Raw genomic sequence first — 22,497 nt, forward strand, 5'->3', positions numbered from 1 at the left:
CAACAAGGGAACTGATTTCATTATTCTAAAAACAAACAGCCAAAGGAAAGTTCAGCCTAGAATGGGCTCCTAGAGCAAAGAAAGGAAAATAGAGAGCGGGCAGTGGGGAATGCTTCATATTCCTAAAAGCCTTTTGTACGTTAACACATGGTGTCTGCTTCTCTCTAGTCACCTATTTATCACTCTCCTCTTTAGAGAAGGAAAAAAGTCCTGGCTGCCTTCCTAAGGCAGAGTTTTGTGGCCGGGGGGAGGGGGAGGGTGCTTTAAGCATGATGCAAACCATTTGGAGTGCACCGAGAGCTCTGCCAACACAAGCTGCACTATTTAAACAAGTGAGGAAATGATCGTATATACAACATGCCAGCGAGCACACACACACCAGAGGAAGTCGAGAGGGGTTTTCATGACACAGAGCTGGATGTCAGCGGCTGAAAGGTCGATATTTTCCCTTAACACCCTTCTCAATGACTTAATCGTGTTCCGTTTGCACAGAAAACTTCCCAAGAATAAAAGTCTGGAGGAATCGAGGGGGGATGTTTGGCCTACTGCTGACCTTGTCCGAGGTCCTCTCCACGTAGCAGGGCTCCTGGGGGGCGACCAGCAGGGGAACGAAGCCCGAGAGCAGCCGATCCTCTTCCAGGCTAAGCAGGGCAAGGTCGTCATCTGGGTCCTTGTACAAGGGCACCTCCGACTGATTCACTGTGGTCAGTATGTTACAGAAGTCAGCCAGCGTCGCCCACACATCTACTGAGACCCTGGGAGAACGAGGAGAGACGTGAGCAATTCAGGGCTGGAATGCGTTGGGAGTTGCCTGCAATGCTGCAGCGAATACCAGAGAGGTGAGGCGAGGCGAGCCCGGCACCGCTGCTGCTGCTGCTGCTGCTGCTGCCCTGCCCCGGGGCCGGCCCTGCCAGGGCCGGGGATGTGACCCTCACCCCGGCCACCACCGTCCCCCTGCATGGGGACAGCTCCCGGCATGTCCCTTCCCACTGCTCTGCCCACCTCTGCCCGCGGGGAGCAGAGCCCAGCCCGTTCCAGATGGTGTTACTCAATTTTAAAGCTTGCTGGACGGACAGAGTGAACACCCGCAATGCTGTCGGGGCTGAAGGGGCTCTTGGAGGGCTCCAGTTCACCCCGGAGCATCCTCTCCTTCACACAGCTCTTATCTCTCTGCAGCCACAGAGATTTCACAGCTAAACCCAGCCATGGCGGGTTAAAGCCGTGTTTTGCTTCTGGCCGTGGGTTTCAACTCTCACGAGTGACCTGCAAAGCTGCCTCTGCCATGTCTCACCTTGCCAGAGTGGCAGTGGTGTCCAGGGTGCAAACATCCATCACACATCACTACCCAGGGAAGGCCCAGCACCCCAGAGAGAGCCAGTGTGGAGAAAGTAGGGAAGGAAGCAACAAGCATGGGGGTACTACAGCTGACCAGGCTGCCTCGCACTGCATTTCCCCCTCCTGTTCCTACAAACACTCAGATTGGGGTTTTTTTAAAGATGTAAACTGGGATTTAAGTAGGAAACAGGGGAAACTGGGGCTGATGTGCTTCTGGTGGGCTGCTCCTCTGGAGGAAAGCAGAGGGAATCCAGCATCCCCAGGGGTGCAGCAGTGACCGGTGCGGGCCGAGGCAGCCCAGGGCTGGAGGGAGGCCCCCTGCTCTTTGAACTGCTCCAGGTGGACAGAGTCTGCACTGGGTTATTTACGGGAATCAATGTACCAGGAAAGCACACTGAAATGAAACATCTTGTTTTCAAGAGCGTCCTGGGAGCCAGGCAGAATGAGGAGCCATTAATCAAAGCCCGGCACGTAATCAGCGCACATGTAAGGCAGAGTCGCCCACGTCCCTGAGCCAGCCCTAGCCCACGTCCTGCAAAGGAGGAGAGGTCCTGCAAAACCCTCTGGTCACAGACACACCAGGAGGTGGGTTCATTCACAAAGCTCCATCGCTTGGCTCAGCCAGGTCTGGCTGTCAGAAATGTTTAAATATGGAAAAAAATAAACAGTTGCAACACGTTTTTCGGAGGGATCTGTCCGAGGCCCTTTGTGATGTAATGGGAAACGCTGCGTTTGTGCTACCAGCTGGAAAATAAACAGAGCTGCGAGGGTTAAAAGGAACTGAACTTTCCACGACCCCTATCTGCAAAAGAAGAAAATAATAAGAGGAATGATCCACTGCCCCACAGCCCTGATAGTTTATCCTCCGGCCCAGGCTGCAGAGACAAGCACCGGATGTGATAGGGCTGCTCTGGGCCACCTCCAAGGCGAGCTCTGCCCATGGGAGATGCACAGGGCTTGGGAGGCTCAGCCTCCCTCAGTGCCCTGCTGGCAACTGGGCTTGGCTGCCTGAGGCCAATCACATAGCACTGGTGGGGCCCCAGGGCCACGAGGGCTCGCTGGGATGAAGGAGGTGCAGAGGCATCAGCAGGGAGAAGAATGGGAAAAGTGCCCAGAACTGCTGGGGAATGAGAGCACTGGGGTGTTGGGGACAGGCAGAGATGCAGGGGACATTTCCAGGGGGCTGGGACAGCCAGGTGTGTGGGGCTGTGCTGGAGGAGAGGGGAAAGAAACACATTGTAGAGAGCTCGCCCATATTCCCATAAAACGGAGCTGCAGGCAGGGGATGATGATGACAGTGAGGGTGAGAGGGAGGCAGAGGGCAGTGGCAGGATGCTGGGCTGGGCTGGGATTCACTGCAGGGCCAGGGTGGTGGTGGCAGGAGTATCAGCACAGATAAAGCACAGGGAGCATCTCCCCCCACAGGGCTTGGCATCCAAAGTCAGCAAAATGCCACAGGAACAGTCACTGAGCTGGCACTGCTAATGCCCCTGCAGGCACCCAGCCCAACAGCTCCCTTTCCTCTCCCCCAGGCAGGGCACCCCCCACCACCCCTGAGTGTGAGAGCAGCCCCTGTCCCTTCATCCTTCACCTACAGCTTCACAGTGCCTTGCCACATCTCCCATTTGCCCTGGACGTGACAGATTCCCACCTTGGGCTCGCTGCAGTCAAACCTCAGGCTGTGCTGGCTCCCTGGGTAGCCAGCTCTCACTGCACTGCTACCCAGCAGCACCCTGCAGAGCCTTCAGAAAGACAAGAAAGAAGTAGTGCTGGTGTTTTTCCCTGGTTTTCTCCTGTGATGGCAGAGGCAGCACTGCAGAGATCAATTCTGACCATTTTCTGCCACCCCCTCCTCCTCTGCAGCTCCTCTCCCATCACTGCCATCACCACCATCATTCACCAGCTGCCACTGCTGGCAAAGCCAGCGAGGACAAACAGCTCCCACTGACACCTACAGCCCTGGGAATCTCCTGCTGGGACGTGCACTTGCCCTGGAAGGTCACACAACACTTGTGAGCCCTGTCAGCCTCCTTCTCCCCACTGCCCAGGACCATTTCACGGCCACCCCCAAGCATTTCTGGCTTATGTCACCCCCACGATGCAGCAGTGCTGGAGCCTCTGTGCAGAGCCCAGGCAGCTCCAGGTGCCTGGAAGCTCTGTGCATGCACAGTGCCACGGCTTCACCGTCCCTGTGAGGAGGGAGGCCCCGAATTACTGACACTGAGCCCAGGCACGCAGCTCCAGGTACGGGGACGAGGCTCCCAGAGCTTTTAACCGAGGAAGCGAGAAGGGGGTGAGCGCGAGGTCTTTCCTTGGAACGGGGGTTCATTCCCTTCCCCACAGACACATTTACATTTGCTTATTCCACTAGGACGGGAAAAAAAAATAAGAGTTAATTTCTTTTTTATTGCCTCAGGATTCCAGGTTTAATGTAGCTGTCAGTGTGAGCGCAGCCCAGCTGCAACGCCGACGGACACGGCCCGGCCAGGCAGCGGCGAGAGCGCAGCGAGCTGGACCACAGCCCTGGGGCTGAGCACTGCCCCAACGAGGCTGGGGAGGGCTCCTGGCAGAGACAATGCCCAGATGGGCATCACCACAAGGCAAAAAGCACAGAGCAAAGCACAGGGAGAGCAGAGGATGCCAGGGTGAGCCTGATGCTCACCGAATCCCCGCCATCCTCACCGGGGGCGCGCGCTGCCTGGTGATTAATATCAAGCACAATGACCCCACGTTACAAGCCTGCGGGGGCCTGTGGAGGTGGCCATTTCCTGTGTAATACCAGCTTGTTTAAACACTAACATCCAAGCTGCACAGCTGCAGCACAAACCCGGGAAGCGGCGCAGAAGAAGCCCTGCATTGTGTTCCCAGCGCTGCCGTGCAGATGGCAAACGCCTCGGGCTGCTGCTCCTGGGGCTGGCACTGCTGGATCCCAGTGCCCACAGGATGGATGAGCTGCTCTGCATCCTCCTCCTCCTCCTGCCTTTCCTCTCTTCTGGACCACGGGAAGCTGAACTAAAAGCGGCTCCTTTGCAAGGAGTAAAAAGGGTTGGCCATGGGGGTTTTTCCCAAAGGCCTTCAGCAGCCCTGGTGTGGGCTCAGACAGAGCAGGATGAGGTGGTCACAGCCCTTGTGCATCAGTGATTTCCCCCACTCTGCCCTGCACATGGTCCCTCTGGCCAGCTAGGCATCCATAAACCCATTCCTCTCTCAGGAACCCACCTTCTGAGCTCCTTTACCCAGGAGAGGTGCAGTCTCCTCCCAGCCAGCCCCTGCTTTGCCACAGCCCCCTTCTCCACAGAGACTTTTGGCTTCTCTTTTGGTTGACTTTATCTCCAATCTCAGCCAGGTTTACCCTGCTGAGACACCTCTGAACCCTGGCTTTGATGTCTCGATAGGGAAACTCTGGTGGCCAGAGTTACTGAGGATGGGATCTGCAAAAGGGATTTTCCATTTAGTCTCCAGCAAACTCCAGCAATGTCTTGGCACCTCTGTGCAAGACTCTGTCCATCCCTCCCAGTGGGAGCTGCCATCTCAGTGACACTTCTCCGCGAGAGCGAAGTGATGAGAGCAATCTGGCACATCTCTCTGGGAAGGTAAGCTCTAGAATGTGCTCACAGCTTTTGGATTTAATTTAATACTTGGTTTAAATTAACCATTTTTAAATGCTTGCAGACAGTCTCCACAAACTGAGAGGCCCTTGGCCCCGTGTGGAAGGAGCATGGATTTGCCAGGGTCAGCCCTGCAGCAGTGTCTAGTCAGTGGCTTCCCCATCAGTCCTTGTGCTTCATTTAGCAGTGGATTAATTGTGGCAACAGAACAGAGCAAGGAGCAGCTCTGCCCAGCCCTCTTCACCTTCCTCCCAGCCACATGTCCCAAAAGGGGATGGAGTCACTTACACAGCAGCCTCCTTGGAGATCCACCTTCTGACCCATCTGCTGCCAGTATCTCTGCCTTAGGGAAGCCACCCTGCTCCCTTTTTCCCAGAATCCCTGCTTTTACACCCCAATCTCTGCAATTCACTCCTGGGGACATGTGGTCTCAAAAATGCTTCTCCAACTGCCTTAAACCACCACGTGCAGAGAACTCGACACAAGGTTTGCCATGAAACATGAAGACAGAAATTAATTTTAAGATACAGGAGTATCTGCTTGCTGCTAGGAGACCTGGCAACACCTGGTTCAGAAACACAATTCCTGAGGCACTGAAGCAGAGATGTCCAAGGTTAAGTTTAGCTCCTATGCTGGAAAGACATGAGGAAAGAGTCATGGAAAGCTTGCTGAGCCCCTCTTCCAAAATAGGAAGGACACCTTTCACCTCTCAAATTCACACAGAGAGGTAGTTAGGAAGTCCAACAACTGAAAATCTGTTCCAGAGCATCCCCTGAGCCGTGATGGCCATGCAGTGTGGCCAGAAGCTGCAGGAGTGCACCAGACCAAGAAGAAGGGAGGATTTGGGGAAAGATGCAGCTTCTCGCTTGGGTTGAATTCAAGACTGCTGAGCCCCCAGGTAGGGAGAGGCTGCCTGCCAGGAAGCAGGGTTTATTCCCAAGCTCCCACCAAGAAAAAGGACCCTGAAGACACAGCCTCCTGAGCTCTCATCCCACTCCACAGAGCCCACTCCTGCATGCCTCACATCCATCTGCCGGCTTTCGGCAGCGCTCACCCCTCACACCTTTCCCTCCGCCTCTGTCCAAGGGGGAAAGCAGCGAGCTGAGGAATTTGGTGTGGGGTTGGTTTTGCCTTTTTTTTTTTTGCCTTTTTTTTTTTTTTTTATTGTAAGGACTCAAATCCAGCAGTGTGATAAATGCATCCGAGCTACAATTAGGAAGATATATAGCATCAGAACGCGAAGGTCTGGGCAGCGTGGTGAAACGCGGGCTCTCCAGAGCCCCAGCTATGTTTCCCATTATGTAACCCTGGTCATGGGCAGACAGCCAGACTCCAAATGAAAAAGAGACTCTGGCTTGGCACCGTTTCTATTTTCCTATCCTCATTCGGGGTCAGCGCAGTGTCATACAGCTGCAGAGAAAGCTCCGGGGATTAAACCTGGGAAAGACTCCAAGACCAGGACCCGGGTTCAAGTACCAGCTGAAAGCAATAAACCAACTGCCACAGCTGGGCTGAGTTTAGACGTTCTCAAAGTCCCCCAGCTCTCTCCCATATGAAGAAGGAGCGACTGCAAACATGGCAAGCGAGGCCTTGGGACGCACAGCCCCAGCCCAAAGCTCTGGCTGAGCCCTGCCAAGCTGCCCTGCTGGCCACAAGCCCAGCCCAGCATTCTGGCCCTGGATGAGCTGCATTTGATGTGAGCTCTGGGCTCTGAGTGGGCTTCCAGGTGGGTATGAGGCCTGTTTTTTCCAGAAGCTTTAGCACGTTCATGGCATCTCTGCAGGGCGCTGCTGTGCTTCAGGGGATTTCCACATCCTTGCTCTGTGCCCATGCCACCACAAGAGACAAGGAAAGTGGTTTAAGAGTATCCAACCAGCTTCTCTGTTGGCAATGGTGGGATTTCACAGCACATCCCAGAGGCAAGAGCATGTGTGACACGGCCCAGGCCCCTCACTCAGCTCTAACTTGGCATCTGCACTTGCTCCTCACGTGCTCTCCCTGCTCCTGAGCTCACCCTGCCCATAAACCTTGGCTTACTCCACCACGCCTGCTGCTCTGACCCATGTTTTACTTCTCAACTTCTCTGAAGCTGTTCCTATCTAAACCCTTGGACTCGGTGGCTCTACCTGGTTCCTGAAGAGCCCCAGGGCAGCCAGCAGGCTTGTGTCAATAAAGAACTGAAACACTAACCCAGTGCTCTCCTTTTCTTTTCCTATCCCCAGGGCAAATGTTGCAAATTCCAGGTCATGCCCAAGAGCAGAGCTGGTTCCCTGCTGCTCATCACTACCTGCATCTCCATGGAAGCTCAACCAGGGTTGTCCTAGAGTCCTGGACCACCAACACCCATCCATACAAGAGGTCTGGGCTGGAAGAGCAGTGTGGCTAAGGCAGATTCTCCATGAGAGCCAGAGAGTGGAGGAGCTGGGAGCCAACATGGAGGACAGGATGGGCATGGTGGGACAAGAGGGAGACCCTCCATGGAGAGGCCAAGCAAGACAAGAGATACTCATTCCTTCTTTGAACACATCAGGATCTTGTGGAGTAGAGCCCCCAAACTATGCCCACCACTCCTCCAAGAGCCCTGCTGTGGGCTGCCACCACCACCACCATCACCACCATCACCACCAGCATCTTCTCCCACCCCAAGGGGCAAACAGGAGCCTGCACCTGCTCCATCACCTCAGGGGGACATTGTCACAGCCCTGTGCCCCACAGGAGGGGGAGCAGCTGGTCCCAGGGCAGGCGCCGAGCGCTGGCTGAGTGAATCCAATCACAAATTCCATCTTGAGGCTGCCCCTGGCCAAGGGCTCGGCGCTCCCTGCGAGGGGAAGGGGGGATTGGTGCAGCCAGGCTCACGTGATGGATCCCAGTTTGAGTTCCTGCCCAAAGATGGGCAGCAGTTCACATGAGCAGGCAGCGGTCCCACACCGAGCAGCCGACAAACAGAAAACAGACTCCATCTCCACAAAATGAGGCCCAGAACTTCCTGTGTGAGATTTCCATTTCCTCAGCCAAATGAAAAAGAACTGGAGTAAGAGGCAATAAACCAGGAGAGCGGGACTGGACCTGACGCACGGAGAGGGGACCCATTAATGGTTAAGCCACTTTGCTGGATTACTCTTAATGCTCCTTCCCATCACCCAGGGTTCTGGCTCCTTTGGATTAACAGTAAGACGTGATTTCAGGCTCTGGATCCGGAGTACCGGAGGCAGATGGAAAATCCTGCGGGAAGGCAGCTACGGAGCATGCTCAGAGGCCGTGTGCATACTCCATACTTGGCCCCTTCGCTCAATTTTCTGTCCAAAAATATGCAAATTGCCTAGTCCGCATTATGGACTAATGGGCTGAAATCGGCCAGTTTAGAAAATTAACCCTTTTGGGTGCTGTAGGGTAGGGACAAGCGGTTTCTGAAGCAGAGGGGAGGTGGCTTTTGGAGCTCCAGGAACAGGCAAGCTGCTCCAGGCTAGCCCAGCCCAAGCAAGGTTGGCCTGACTCAGTCAAAAAAAAGGCAATGAAATGCTTATGCTGGAAATGGAGTTCCCTCTGGTCCAGAGGAGGGCCCTGCCCATCCAGCTGAACACCCAAAGGAAGGGTATCCCAACAAAACCAGATGCACATCCTAAGCAGAAAGTCAAAATCCACCTCATAAGTAATCTTCTAACACATGAAAACATAGGGCAGCCTGCAGGCACCCTCCAGCCCCGCTCACACATCAATGAAGAAGTCACTGTGTCACCAAGGGTGACAAATTCCCAACATTCCCTGGGCAGTGGGCCTTGCCTGGGTGCCACAGCCAGCAGTAAAGCATGAGCAAGGGGGAAGCATGAGGAGCTCAGGGAGGGAGCAGAAACCAGAGGTGCACGTACTGTTTGGGGAGCTCAAGAGCCGTTGGAGGAGGGTTCCAGGTGTCCGGGTGGCCAAGCATCCAGTCCGACCAGACCTTCACGCTGGGCAGCAGCTCCTTCAGGTCCTGGGGCAAGGCAGAGACCTTGATGTCGTCCTCCTCATCCTCCTGCTCCATCTCTTGTGGCTGAACTGCAAATAGAAGACGTGAGAGCTGAGGCAGCTCACCACAGCCAGGCTCAGGCAGGGACTGGGAAAGTATGACACAGATCCCAACATCCCAGCCTGGGACGCACAAGGGAACAGCCACAACCCACAGCAAGCACAAAGGCAGATCTGTTCTCCCTCCATGGACTGCCCTGGAGGGCAAGCCAGGGTGTTTGTGATCCCTTTTCTTGAGGGCAGCAGGGTGCCACTGCACCAATCACAGAGATAGGATTCCCAGGTGTCCCAGTTTTGGGGAGTTTCCCAGTTGCTGGCAGAAAGCATGGCCTCAGTCTATCCCTTTCTTCCAAACATTTCTGTCGGCACACACCAGGGGCTTTCCTGCAGCTGAAACCTGGGCAGAGCTTGGGATGCTGGGGGAGAATCCTGAGACCCCAAGAGACAGCAAGGGATGTAAAAACCAGCCTGACCCCCACCAGGCTGCCTCGTGGGCCCCTGCATGGACCCTGCTGCTGAGCCCTTACCTGGCACACATTCCCTCAGCAGGCTGGTGCACCTCCTCACCAGGAGGGCAAACATGGAGAGCCCCAGGGCCGTGGCCTGTTCCTGGATGACGGAGCGGCAATCCTCGGAGATGCACTCTAGGAGACACACAGGGTGTGGGTCACAGCTGGGTTCACCTTCCCTGCCCCCCTTTCTGCATCCCCATGAGGGGCAGGGGTGAGCAATTCCCTGTTTTACACCTGTCCCAGGCACAATTGTTCCATGTAGGGAGGAAAGAGGTGGTGAGTGGCTGCTCTGGAGTGGGGAGAGGTTGCAGCACCCCTGCCCACACCATGCCCAACCCCATGGCATGTGCTGAGCCATGCTGGCACTCAGGGCTCCCAGCACAGAAGCTGCTGCTGGGGGCTGATGCCTTCCCCTGAGGAGGAGGGGATGTTTAAGTGTTAAAAGGGTAATTAGCTACATGTTTGATCTCTGTCCCTGCTGGAGTTTTAACCTCAGCAGCTGAGGAGGGGGCTCCTCCCATTAGTTTCACAGTCACACAACAGCTTGTCAAGAGAGCTTAATTGGAACTGTTACTTGAGGAGATGCCACACGACCACAGCTCTTCCAAAGAGAGCTGGCTCGGAGTGAGAGCAAATCCCCCCAGCCAGAAACCACTTCTGAGGCTGCTGAGAGCAGCGGGGAGCTGGCTCGAGGGAGCTGCCTGGAGCCAGCCTGGGTTAGGCTGGGGAGGCCAGCAGTGCCTGGGACATGCCAGCCTACCCCAGAGCTCTCACAAGGGGTTTAAGCCTTAAGGGAAGCCTCTGCCCTCCCAACTCTCTCTATTCCCCATCCACACCCTCCCAGGATGTGGGGGAGTAGCTGGCTGGGGAGAACCCACACATTTACTGGGTTGTACCCATCAGTGCAGTTTGCTCTGTGCAGGATGCTCCTGCCCTGGCTTGCTGCAGCATCAGAGCTTCCACCTGAGAACAGCTGCCCCAAACCAGGCAGAGGATTTCTACAAACTCACAGCTACTGACTCTGAAGGGGTGGGTGAAGCCCCAGGGCTGAGTAAAGAAGGGAGAGCCCCCAGAGCCCCCCAGCTGCCAGGCACCTTTGCTGGAGACATCAGCATGGAAGTGTTGGGAGCTCAACTGCCCAGATGTGGCAGAGCAGGGATTCTGAGCAAACAGCAAGAAGATTAGAGCAAGACACTGAGATCACATTTAATCTCGAGCTAGCAAAACACCTGAGGTGCACAGAATTGAACAGTGGGGTTTTAAAGACAGATCATTTCAGAGGAGTGGGGTGGGAGATTAAAAACATCCAAGAAAAGACAAGAACGCACCAAGAAAATACAGGAAAAATAAGGAGAAACATCTGAAGGGTGGATTGACAGTTCTTACAGCTGTCAATGAGTTCAGCACCCAGTGTGGAGGGTAACCCAGGGCAGCACCAAAGGCACTGGTAGCTGTAAGAGGGTGCTCTGCTCGTGGAGGCTGAGCTGGTGCTGCAGAGCAGTGGTAGGAAGTGCTGTACTACAGGGGCTGTCAGCTTTCGGAGGAAACATAAAACTAAAGATGTGACCACTCTGGGACAGTAAATCTCTTTCATGAAGCCTTTCCCACAATTAAGAGTGTTAGTCCCAGTGCTCTGGCCACAGTCCAGTCCAAGAAATTGCAGTCATCTTCCCTGAGCTCCCTCCCCCTGCACTCGGGTGAGATGCTGTGAGAGTCTTCCCTTCTTGTCTGAAATGGACACACAACAAGACCACGGTGGTCCAGCCACCACATCTGAGTCTGGCAAGTCCCCTGGGTGGTGAAAATCTCTGGGCATTTCAGCATGGACCCCCACACTTTGAGTGGGCAGCCGCCAGGACTCACTGTGCTCACAGGGACCCCCAAACTGAGCTGGTGCAAAAGCTACATCCTGACCCCTCCAAAACAGGCAAAGCTTAAAACATCTGCTGCAGTGCTTGTGATGGTGAAGGTGATGAGCATCCCATATTTCAGGGTGTATTTCAGAGATACAGAGACCAGTGCTCTGTGGTGGCTGTGGCCAGGCTTGGTCCCAGCCCTTCCCACTGCCACCAGCAGCTCTTGCTGCAGGCTACAAGCTCCTCACACAACATTTAACAACCAAAATACACTAAAAAGTCTCCTGCACTTGAGCTGTAGCAGGTACAGCTGTCCATCAAACATCTTGTGCTGCTGCAATCATTAACTGTGTGCCCACCAGCTCATAAAGGTGCCCTGATGTACCCCAGCACTGCTCAGCCCTGGTACAGCCTGCAAAGCTGCCCTCTGTGCAGGTAAGAGCATTAGGACACCCACACTGAAGGGCTGCTGTCACACAGCTCCAGCTCAGCTACCATGGGTGTTGTCAGCTCATCATTAAACTCGTAAAATGCACAAAACTCCCCCAGTCCTGCAAGTTCATTCACTGGATGAGCTCATCAGCCTCATTCCCAGGAGGCTCCTCCAGCACAGAAAGACAAACATCCAGGTGGGTGCTTGTTCAAGACCCCTCAATATGCACCAGCAAAGGCTCTTAAGAGCTTAATTGTAGGACAAAAGAGGAAAGCACCATAAATCAGGAGAAATTTTCTCTCTGCGCCTTTTTACCACTTTCCTTGGGAGGCTGGGAGCTCTGGCTTGCCCTGAGCTGGGAGCCAGTGGCCAGGGCTAACAGAGGATATGGGGACAAACTCCAGGAGACAGACAAGGTGAGGGTAGAATCAAAGGGGAAAGCACTTGAAGTGTTTAAACAGAAACTTGTAAAATGTTTTGAGTGATGGGCAACAAGGAACCCAAATCTCTGGACCCACTCAGTGTCTGAGCCTACCCTGGCACTAAGAGGAAAAGATTTTGTAGAAAATATGCTGAAGTGAGGGCTGGAGCAACAAATCTGCTCTGGAGCCCACAGGGCACCATTACTTCTGAGCTGAGCTAGTAATTACATCTGTGCTGCTGGTAATGCACAATAAGACACAAACTTATTGGGAAAGAGATGTTTTTGGAGGTTGGAGTGACACTTGGGTCATTTCTGTCCCTGCAGTTGCACAGCACTAGTAAAAATGGAGATACCAGCTGCCCCAGACCAACAAGAGCAGGCAGAGAGATCCTGACTGCCCAAATCAGAGCAAAGTGTAATTCCCAGATCTGTTTTCCCAGATGCACAGTGGGTGCAGGTGAAGCAGAATGAGTGTCAGGTCCACAGGCAACCCTGCAGGCTGCCACCGAAAGCTCAGTGACAGAGACTTCAAGTGGCATCAATGGCACCCCAACAGCTAAAGCTGCCACAAATCTACTCCACTTCCTCCCTGAAACCCCAAATGGGGCTGTAATCAGATAACCCTCCCAGTTCACACCCAGGCACGCTGCACAGCTGGGGCACACCGTGGAGGTGTCAGGCAACTGTGGAAAGAAATCACACACAAAGGAAGGGGCCACGAGGTTACAAGCTCTGAGGTAGCTGGAGCTGTGGCTCCTCTGTGCCACCAGCAGCCACAGCAGTGACACTCCACAGGAAATCATCCAACACCACCAACCACAACACATTCCCCCTCCACCTTCCTCCCCTTGTAAGCCAGCAAGCGTCCCTGTTAATGCCAGCCCTGGATAAACAGCTGCTGTCACGTCAGCTCTCAGCTCTGAGAACACCAGTGCTCAGCAGGCTCACAAATGTCACCTCTCAGCTGTGCCACTGCCTTCAGGGGTGCTGCGTGGGCGCAGAGGCAGGTGGGCAAAGCTGGCACTGCTGCCTCAATAACTGCTTGTTAAACCACAACCCTAAGGTCAGGGCTCCTGCACTCAGAGCCAAGACTGACTCAGGGTAAATGCACAGCCCTGTTTGTGCTGCTGTACCAACACACAGCCCCTGGAGCCACACTGCAGCCAGCTGAACTGGCCTAAAAAGCCTCCTTTGGGGAGTTTCCTTAAGCTGGAGCTGTTTCTTGACCACTTGTAGCCCCACATCAACATCAGCAAAAGCTCCAGTCTGTGGAACACTGCATGGGGCTAGGAAGGAGCAGGCAGAGCATTTTAAAACAGTCACCAAACACTTTGAAACAACTGACTTGCACTACCCCACTCCTCATAGGCTGAATTTGCCTCAAAGATCTGTATTTCTGCACCAGAAAAATAAATGAGAGCCCTGCAGGCCCCTGTGAAGGTCAGACTGGCAGCAGGTCAAAAGCTGCAGCAGTTCTGAGCACCCTGCCTGACGCTCACCACTTGTCAGCCCCTTTTTCTGGCTGGCCCAGACTCTGCTGAAGTTTCCATAGTAGGTGCCTGTGTCAGCCTGAATCCTCCTGGAAATCTTCAGCCAAAACAGCTCAGCCACTTGTGAGAATGAGGCTAGGAAACAAGATAGTGGCTTTCCCTTGTTTGTAAAAAATCACTTACAACCTTTTCCTTCAGCTAATCTAGCAACTGTAAACCCTGGAACAAGGATCTGAGATTTTGCTGCAGAATAACCTTTTTAACAGAGATTTTTCCTGTCCTACTAGAAATCTGTCCACACTTAGCCAAGCTATAAACATCTGAAAGACAGCAGTTTTTCCAAACTCAATAGGAATTCCTTTCAACAGTTAAAACCTGCTAAGATTTCACCTTCCTGAGCAAGCTCCATCTTCCTACCTCCCTTTCACCTGTGTTACAGGCAGCAGAGCAAGTGCTCTGCTCCCATCCAGCAGGTGGGGACTCGTGTAAAAATGTCCTTGTATGAGTGCCTGAGCTGGAGATTGGAGCCAGGCTCTGAAGCAGAACCCAAGGGTGAGAGAGGGAGAGGGATGGGATGGAAAAAATGGGAGCTGATGAGCATCAGACTGCAAGAACAGAGCAAAAGCAACCGGGAACCAGCAATGGGTGGTTTTTCTGAAGATCAAGAAGAGGAGTCCTCCTGTTTCTTTGCATGTAGGAAAGGGTTTTTTTCCCCAGCTGAGGTCTGGGCTGCACAGAGAGCGCTGTTTCCCTAGCAGGAGGCAGTTTCCTGCAGGGACTGCAGGGAGCTGGGTGGATCAGCAGCTGCAGCGCCCTCTGCAAGCTCCTACCTGGATCCTCCCGGGCTCTGCTCCCACCCAGCCCTCCTGCAGCCATAAATCTACCTGTTCCACGGGGGAGAGGCTGAGAGGCAGGGAGAAAAGGGGACTTTTGTAGCGGGGAGAAAGCAGTGTTTCTCTGAGAACGTTATATTCATGGAAAACATAAACCAACTGTCGTCAAAGTCGTCTGAGCTCAGGAAATGGAGCGGCCGGGAGAAGGCTGCCATGTGGCCGGATGTTATGTATTTCTAATTAGTGCTATACATCTTTCAGCAGAGAGTGTCCTTTTGCTGGGAAACACAACGCGCTGCCCTTGTTATTGTAACTGTCAGAGAGTGCTTAAACAGATAATCTCCAGGAAAAGTGATAAACACATCCCCTCTCCCGCTAGGGTGTGCAAAACAGCGGTGCCAAAGCTTTATTAGGGCAGCACGACCAACCACAGGAAATGGGAATGGGAAAAGAGCAAGGGGCAGCCGCCCACGAGGAGAGGGATTTGCTGGAGGAAGCTGCTGGTGGCTGCTCCAGTGCCATGTGCCGAAGGAAATCCTGCGAGGGACAACCGGGGCACAGCACAGCACACGTGGGCTGCTCACAGGGATGGGGCAGTGAGGGCCCCCAGCTGTTCTGCTCCGAGTGTGCCCCAGTTTGGGTGGAAAGGAGCCACAGGAACCCCCAAGCTTACAAGCAAGCACAGGACATGCTCCTCCAGCCACCCATCCCAGCTAACTAAACACAAGGAATGCTGAACCTTCCACAGTTAAAACAATCCCAGCCAACAAATCTCAAAGGAGAGCAGATTCCTTTGATTGAAGCAACCAGAGTGCCTCAGCCAAGGGTCAGGAGGGCTCCAGAGGGACAGCCTCCACGCTGGCCTCTCTGTCCCCACCTGAGCTGTGCCTCCAGGCCGGGAAGCCCAGAGCAGTGCTGGCAGCAGGTGATGCCAGCGCTGGCAGAGCAGCAGGGATGTGCTTTGCTCCCAGGGAACAACAGCTGAAGCCACCTTTCCTGGTGACAAGGTGAAGGACTGCATGGGAAGGCACTCAAAAGAACGAACAGTTCCATGGCCACAGTCCCAGGGATGACATAAGGGGCTGGCCAGGGGACACAGGAGCTGCAGGAGCTCGGTGAGCACAGGGCTGGGGGCGAAGGCACCCGCCTGATGTGTCAGCACATCAACCCTGGAGGCACAGACAACTGATTCACCAGCTGGCTGCTGCCCCGAGGGGAAGAGACCCGAGCTGGGGTCACCTCGGAGCTGACACCACCTGAAGGCAATTCCTCTGCTCCCTCACTCTCAGACAGAGCTTTCCCCGAGGTGAGTCACTCCCTGCTGCCAGACACAGCCCTGGCACGGCTACAGGGCAGCAGGAAATGGGTGAGGAGAGCCCTGCTGCCGGCCCGGGCTGGTGGAGACCGCACACAACCACGGGAATACAAAGCAGCAAAAGTGAGGGGGATGCTCACAGCTGTGGGGCATTTCCCCAACACCCCCTGGAAGGGGAGCTGTGAGTCACTGGCACTCCCAGCTCTGGGAACTGGCGAGTCACACACGCACTCATCTGCCCCCTGAGAGAGCCTGGGAACTGCTCAGCCCTGCCTGATACCCTGGGAATGATGGGCAGCTCTCCTGGAAGGATGCTCCCACACTCTGAGCACACAGGATGGCAGCTCCAGTACTATGGCCGAGCTGAGCATCACCACCTGCAGCACACAGGGCTGGACCCCTCCCCAAGCAACCTCAGGATTTTAGTAATAACCTGCATGCCCCCAAACCACCTCCCTGCACTGATGTCCCCCCGTGGAGAGGCAGGAAGGCCCTGGGAAGGTCTCAGTCACAGCAGCAGCAAGGGGAACTCGCTGCACGTGTTCCCAGAGCAGCTGGGGCCGCCCAGGAGCCCGCAGCTCCCTCTGCAAGCCTGACTTGTCCGAGGGAAGGAAGGAGGGAGGCCTAGGAGGTGAGGAATGCCGGGGGCCTGGGGAGGATGGAGCAGCTCTCCCTGTGGAAGCCATTAGATATTCAACACTTCATTTGTTTCCAGCCGTCCTGGACTGCAGCGCTGGGCTCTAGGACGGGAGGCTCTTCTCTGACGTAACCAGGAAGCAGCTGCAAAATTAAGGAATCCCTCATGACATCATAAAAAGGGTCGATGGTTTACAGGGGAAGGTATAAAAATTAATGACATATTCCCACCCGAAGCAGAGAGCCTGCCCAGGAGGCACAGGGGAAGCCATGCTCTGCCCAACACGAAGGGGCTGCCTGCCCCAGACAGCTCTGGGCTGCCAGCTCCCTTTGGCTGATCCAGGAGCTTGTCTCTGGCTCTCATTGTCCCTCAGCCCAGGCAGGGCTGGATCCTTGCACCTGGGGTGCGATAACCAGCTCAGTATATCCTTCCTGACCCTGATGAACAAAGCTGTAGGGAATGGCTTTAGGGACAGCTTTCTTGTGTACTCGGGGCTGGCCAGGAGTCAACGACAAAAAACATCATTGTGAAGTGACTATTAATAATGCTAACTTAATAAGAAGTTATTAATTTAGACAGGGAAAGCAGACACGTGCACGGAGTGTCCCCAACACCCCAATTTCTGAAGCTCTGGGAGATCAACAGGACCTGCAAGAGGAGGCAATGGCACAATGTCCCTCCCCAGCACACAACCCGGGCTAGGTCAGAAAGAATGACATTAGCCTTGAGGACAAGCACAAAGCCATTTCCACTTGAAAAGGGAAAAGGATAGTGGTTTAAAATTAACTACAGCCTTTTCCAGGAAATATCAGTGGAAAGAAGCAGCCATTTTTAGAAATGTTATTCTCAGAAATTTCCTGAAAAGACCCATCAGTCAAAACACAGATTGAAGCCATTTCCACTTGCACTGAGCAGCACTTCAGAGCTCTCCCTACACGCTTGGGGTGCTTGACCCAGCCAGCAAGGGCAGGCTCCTGCTCTGCCCCCCTGACCCCAGCAGGGCTGTGGGAGTCAGTTTGGGATGTGGCACAGCCCATACAGAGTCAGACACACTCCCCCTGCCTGGGGAGGCACATCCATCCCAGTTGTCACCAGTCACATTTGCACTGAGACACGCCAGCCCCTGACCATCACAGCTGGAGCAGAGGCACCTCCGGGCTCAGCCATGCTGGCAAACCTGGAGAACTGCCAGAAAAACTCTCATTTCTCAGCACTGCCCTCACTCTGACGCTGGCACTTGTGACAAAGGCACAGCAAAGTGCCAGCAGTGTCACAGCAGATCCCCCAGAGCCACAGGTTCTGCTGCCAGCAACTGACAGCAACGTGAGTTTGACCCGTCTGGCAGCTAAAAGGCTGGCAAATCTAAATGTATGTAACTCCTGGCTGGCTCATAAGGAAGTGTGTCCCTTTCAAGCTGGCATGCCAGCTCATCAGCATATCTATAGCTCCAGACCAGCCTGGCACCAGCTGTCTCTTCCTGTGGAGGGAATATTTGCCATAAAATGCACAAGCAGGATGTGTTCAGATGAAACAGTGAGTGAAAGAAGAAAAATCATGGATGATAGAAATGGAAAAGGGTTTTAGGGGCACTGCAGTGATGCAGAATGGAAAAAGAAAACCCCTGATGGCCTATCCTCTGTCTGCACAGATCTGTCAGCTGTTTTTGAAGATGCCAGAGCTCTGAACCTCACCAAAAGAGCCAGTGAGGAGTTGGGGAGCTCAGCTGGGTTACACAGCAGCATGGCAAGAGCTACCAGCATCCCCCCAGGAGCTGTGTGTGCCCAGCCATAACTGTGTCAGATGTTATTTACAACAGGGAGGAGGTGTGAACAGGGCTTCCCAAGAGATTTCCTCCAGCCCTGAGGGAAGTTTACAAATAAGGACAAATAACAGCAGCAAATAACAGGCAGCACTTTGCACCCCCCAAGCTCTTGCTGGGGGTGGGCATGTCCTTGGCAGCAAAATGGGAGCAGACAGCCTGGAACTGGCATCCCTGGGTGTGAACCTGGGTGAACAATTTGAGTCTGCAGTTAAAGCTCATGAGAGCAAGTGCCTGCAGACAGGAGCATTCAGAGAAAGGAGCCTTTGATGGGGCAGGAACTGCAAAGTGTGGAGCTTCCTTTTCAGCACATTCCCTCCTTTGCTGCTCATCTTTCTAGGGCTTCCTGAGGGCCCACTGTTTGCAAAGCAAAACATGAAGTGAAATCCATGCCCTCCTCCCAGCTCTCGGGAAGCAGGAAATCCCAGGGTCTTCATCAAACACTTGCAAGCCTGAACTGCCTCCTCACCTCCCACTCCAGCCCTGCTTGGTCCCTCCAGCCTCCCTGGCTGATGGCAATGGCACCCCCAGCCCCAGGACACCCCACCAGGAGGGGCACAGCCCAGCCACTCTGCCTGCAGTGATGCTTACTTAACAATTTCCATTATAAGACCTCGGTTTCAGTTCCTAAGAACTTTGCCAAACTTTAACCATTTAGGATGCAATCCTTCATGCCAAAAGCTTTCTTCGAGCTAAATTTATTGGGAAAATTTCAACTACAAAGGTTCAGCCATTTGCCAGAATGAGGTTAGGGAAAATATATTGTTCTCCTCAAGTTAAAAATTCTTTTGACCATTTCAGCAAAATCCCTAGCACCTTCACACTTGGAGCAGGAACCAGAAGTTTGGCAGGGGACAGCAGAGGGGTCTGGGTGTGCCTTCTGCCATCTCCATCCTGCTTTGCCAAGGTGGGGGCCTATGGAAATTGGGGTGTTTGCTATCAGACAGCTCTCATGCCACTCTGAAAGCAGCAGCTGCTTCACCCGCTTGGACAGAATAAACCAAGCCAGGTGAGGCAGTGGGGAGGGAAAAGCAGGTGGGAAAGGGGGCTGAAGCAGCACAAGAGAGGCACAGCACAGCAGCCCCTTCTCCAGCCCCTCAGTGCTCTGCTGGCACCATCAGTGGCTGCTCTCCCAGAGGATCCCATCCCCACACATGCAGCATTCCTGGCATGGCAGAGCCTCGTGTGGTGCATCCAGACTCACGTGCCAGCCAAGGATCCCAGATGAGCTCAGCCTGGTTCCACGGGGGAGCTCGCTTTTCTGAAAACTATGGAAACTGAACAGAAACTACACATGCAGAAAAATCTCAGAACACCAGACTTGGAGGCATCTCTGCAGCTTCAAGGCAAGTCCATCGCACTTACTCACCATAAAGCCGTCCTAACGACACGTCACTTTTTCTCCCCTCAAGGTACCATTTTCAGTCAGCACAGAAAATTAACAGGCAGCAGAGACCCTCCTGCAGAGTGTTCTGATGTGCTGAAATGTGCATGTGTTCAATGAGCCTCAGGGCTGCAGGACCAGGTCATGGTTTGGGGGATTAAGATGGAGAACTTGATTCCATTCCTCGCCTTGGTCCTGAACTTTCAGGGAGATCCAGAAATCCCCTTAACTCCTCCCAATGCATGTGCTCAGCTATTTTTGTGTCCCTGACTTGTTGGCTGGCTGGTGACACAGAGGGGATGGAATTTGCAGACACTGGGCAACTCTGCTTTGAAGGATTCTCTTTTTAGGAGCACTCCATCTTTTGTATCTCAAGGTGGGCAGACAAGGGACTAGAAAATCTGGTATTTTCCTTAAGCTCAGTTCTCCATCAGTACCATGAAAAAAGGCACCCAAACCCAAGATTTCAGCACGCATTAGTGAGTTTACCATCCAATTATTTACACCTGAATCTTGTAGATTTTCCTACACTCCAAGGGGCACTGAGTACAACAATAACTCTTAATTAGTGGCTTCTCTGAAAAACTCCCATGAGAATGGAAAGAAATTTTATAAGCAAAAGGACAACAGGAAAATTGAGCCTGGGAGCTCTTTGTCATCACCTTGTCTATCACAGGAGGCTTTGTGTGCCTTACACCACACCTGAAGTGCCACTGGGTGCAGCCTCTGAGGCTTGCTGTGTTTGAAAAAAACCCCTAAAAATGCTCCTCATGAAGTTACAGCCAGATTCACCCTCCAGAGCTCTGATGGTGGATGGGGACTGTGGTCTTCTGTGGAAATTTGGAAGAAATTCAGCTGCGAGTGGTGCCACACAAAGGGAGGTTCTCAGGTGGAACAACCCCTAAAAATGGCTCTCACAAAGATACAGACAGACTCACCCACCAGACCTCTGGTGGTGAATGGGGGCTGTGGTATTCTGTGAAATTTGGAAGAAGTTCAGCTGCCGGTGGTGCCACACAAAGGGAGGTTCTCAGGTGGAAACAACCCCCAAAAATGCTCCTCATGAAGACACAGCCTCAGGGAGATTCACCCTCCAGACCTCTAGTGGTGAATGAGGGCTGTGGTATTCTGTGGAAATTTGGAAATTTGGAAGAAGTTCAGCTGTGAGTGGTGCCATGCAAAGGGAGGTTCTCAGGGGGAACAACCCCTAAAAAGCTCCTCATGAAGACACAGCCAGATTCACCCTCCAGATCTCTGGTGGTGAATGAGGGCTGTGGTATTCTGTGGAAATTTGGAAGAAGTTCAGCTGCGGGCGGTGCCACGCAAAGGGAGGTTCTCAGGTGTCGAGCGAGCGATTCCCTGTGGGAAGGGCCGTGACCACAGGCACAAACCCACAGCACGCAGAGAAACCATTCCAGGAAGTTCAACATCCGAGCCCCCCTGTTAGAAAATACGATCTCAGTGCTCCAACAACTCGCATGGAGCCGGAGCCTCGGCTCCCAGCGCACGTGCGGGCTCACACAGGCGATGGAGCACTCGGCAACTAAAGAGCCTCAGCCCTCCACATTCAAACACATCACACTTTTATGCCAAATTCCTCTTTTCCCCCATGGTTTGAGATAGGATTGGCACAACTGTGATATTCCCTGCAGCTCCCGTTGGCCATACAGAGGGAAAGGCTGTGCTGGGGGTTGGTGGGCTGGCCATGGGGTGCCCCAGCACCCCTTTTGTTTGCTGCTGTGTCTCCTGGCAGGAGGACACGAGGGAGCTGCAGGCTCCAGCTCCGTTTCCTGCAGAGATTTGAAAACCTGTTGCAGTTCCAAAAGTGAGCTTCGATTTCACTGTGACCAGCAGCTCGGAGACTCATAGTTACTATACAGCCGAATAAAATATTTTTTCATAAATTTAACGCCAGCATGTCTGTGTTTGGAAACTTTGAAAATCCATGTTGTATGGTTTACTGCACTGGAAAAGGTGCCAACAGAGTTTCAAAGGAAGGGAAGTGTATAACTGTTTCCTTTCAAATGTATTTTCCAATGGGATCCATTGAGGGAAAAGGCTGGAACTAACTAAAACATTATTAAAAACTGTTATGAAAAGAGACAGAGAGATGGAAAAAGATAGACAAAAACTCCAATACACAGCCGAAAGGGAGGGAGGGAGACAGGCGGCAAGAAAGGGGATATGGGCAGAAAGACACTTTGGGTGGGGAAAATGGGGCGAGACGGAGAGTTTTAACTGGCAGTCACCCTTCGTGGTTTCATATTGTTGCAGATCAATTGATCAGGATTTCAAGTGCTGCTGGCCCGGTGGCACAAGGCGAACCACAGAGTTGGCTGCGAGCGCAGCCCTCGCGAACTGCTGACCCTCAGTTTTCAAACCAAAAATATTCCTTGGGAAACGGTTACACCAGGTCCCAGCCCCGAGGCTGCCAAGCAAAAAACAAGCACTACGGACCTGAAGGAACGCCCCGAGTAACTTACACCAAAGCAACAAGCAGGGCTAGTAGCCTGAAGTAACTCCCTGGTGTGACTCAAGCGGCAGGAACCGCGCGTGACATGTGTGCAGAGGGGCTTGGCTCTTCCGTCCTCCCGGAGCGGGGAGTTCTCCAATCACCCTCCGTCGGGATGAGCGTCGGCCCTCAAGCCGCTCCCGCTCCCTTGGCCACGCTCAAGCTGCTCCAACCAAGCCTATAAATACCAAAGCCATCGGGTCCATATAGTGCAGTCACAGCCTGATTCCAAACCACCGCTCCGGCTCCAGGCGCAGCCCTGGGTTTGCTGCCCTGCGAGCAAAGGGGGAGCCAAAAGGGGCTGAGAATGCACGTTTTGTCAAAGGCTTCAGTG

At 53.6% G+C, this 22,497-nt stretch overlaps 1 protein-coding gene across 3 annotated transcripts in view; it reads right to left on the reverse strand.

Moving 5' to 3' along the window:
* The window catches only part of SMG6 (SMG6 nonsense mediated mRNA decay factor), a 108,270-nt gene that overhangs the window by 44,997 nt on the left and 40,776 nt on the right, over nucleotides 1-22,497 (reverse strand). For all 3 annotated transcript variants that reach the window (XM_063173681.1, XM_063173680.1, XM_063173679.1), the window contains exons 11-13: nucleotides 9,476-9,592; nucleotides 8,810-8,978; nucleotides 554-755 (exon numbers count right to left, since the gene is read on the reverse strand). In XM_063173681.1, the coding sequence (XP_063029751.1) occupies nucleotides 554-755; nucleotides 8,810-8,978; nucleotides 9,476-9,592 (488 nt within the window). The remainder of the gene's footprint in view (nucleotides 1-553; nucleotides 756-8,809; nucleotides 8,979-9,475; nucleotides 9,593-22,497) is intronic.

The sequence above is a fragment of the Melospiza melodia genome, chromosome 21 (genome assembly GCF_035770615.1).
Source record: "Melospiza melodia melodia isolate bMelMel2 chromosome 21, bMelMel2.pri, whole genome shotgun sequence".
NCBI classification, from domain to species: Eukaryota; Metazoa; Chordata; class Aves; order Passeriformes; family Passerellidae; genus Melospiza; species Melospiza melodia.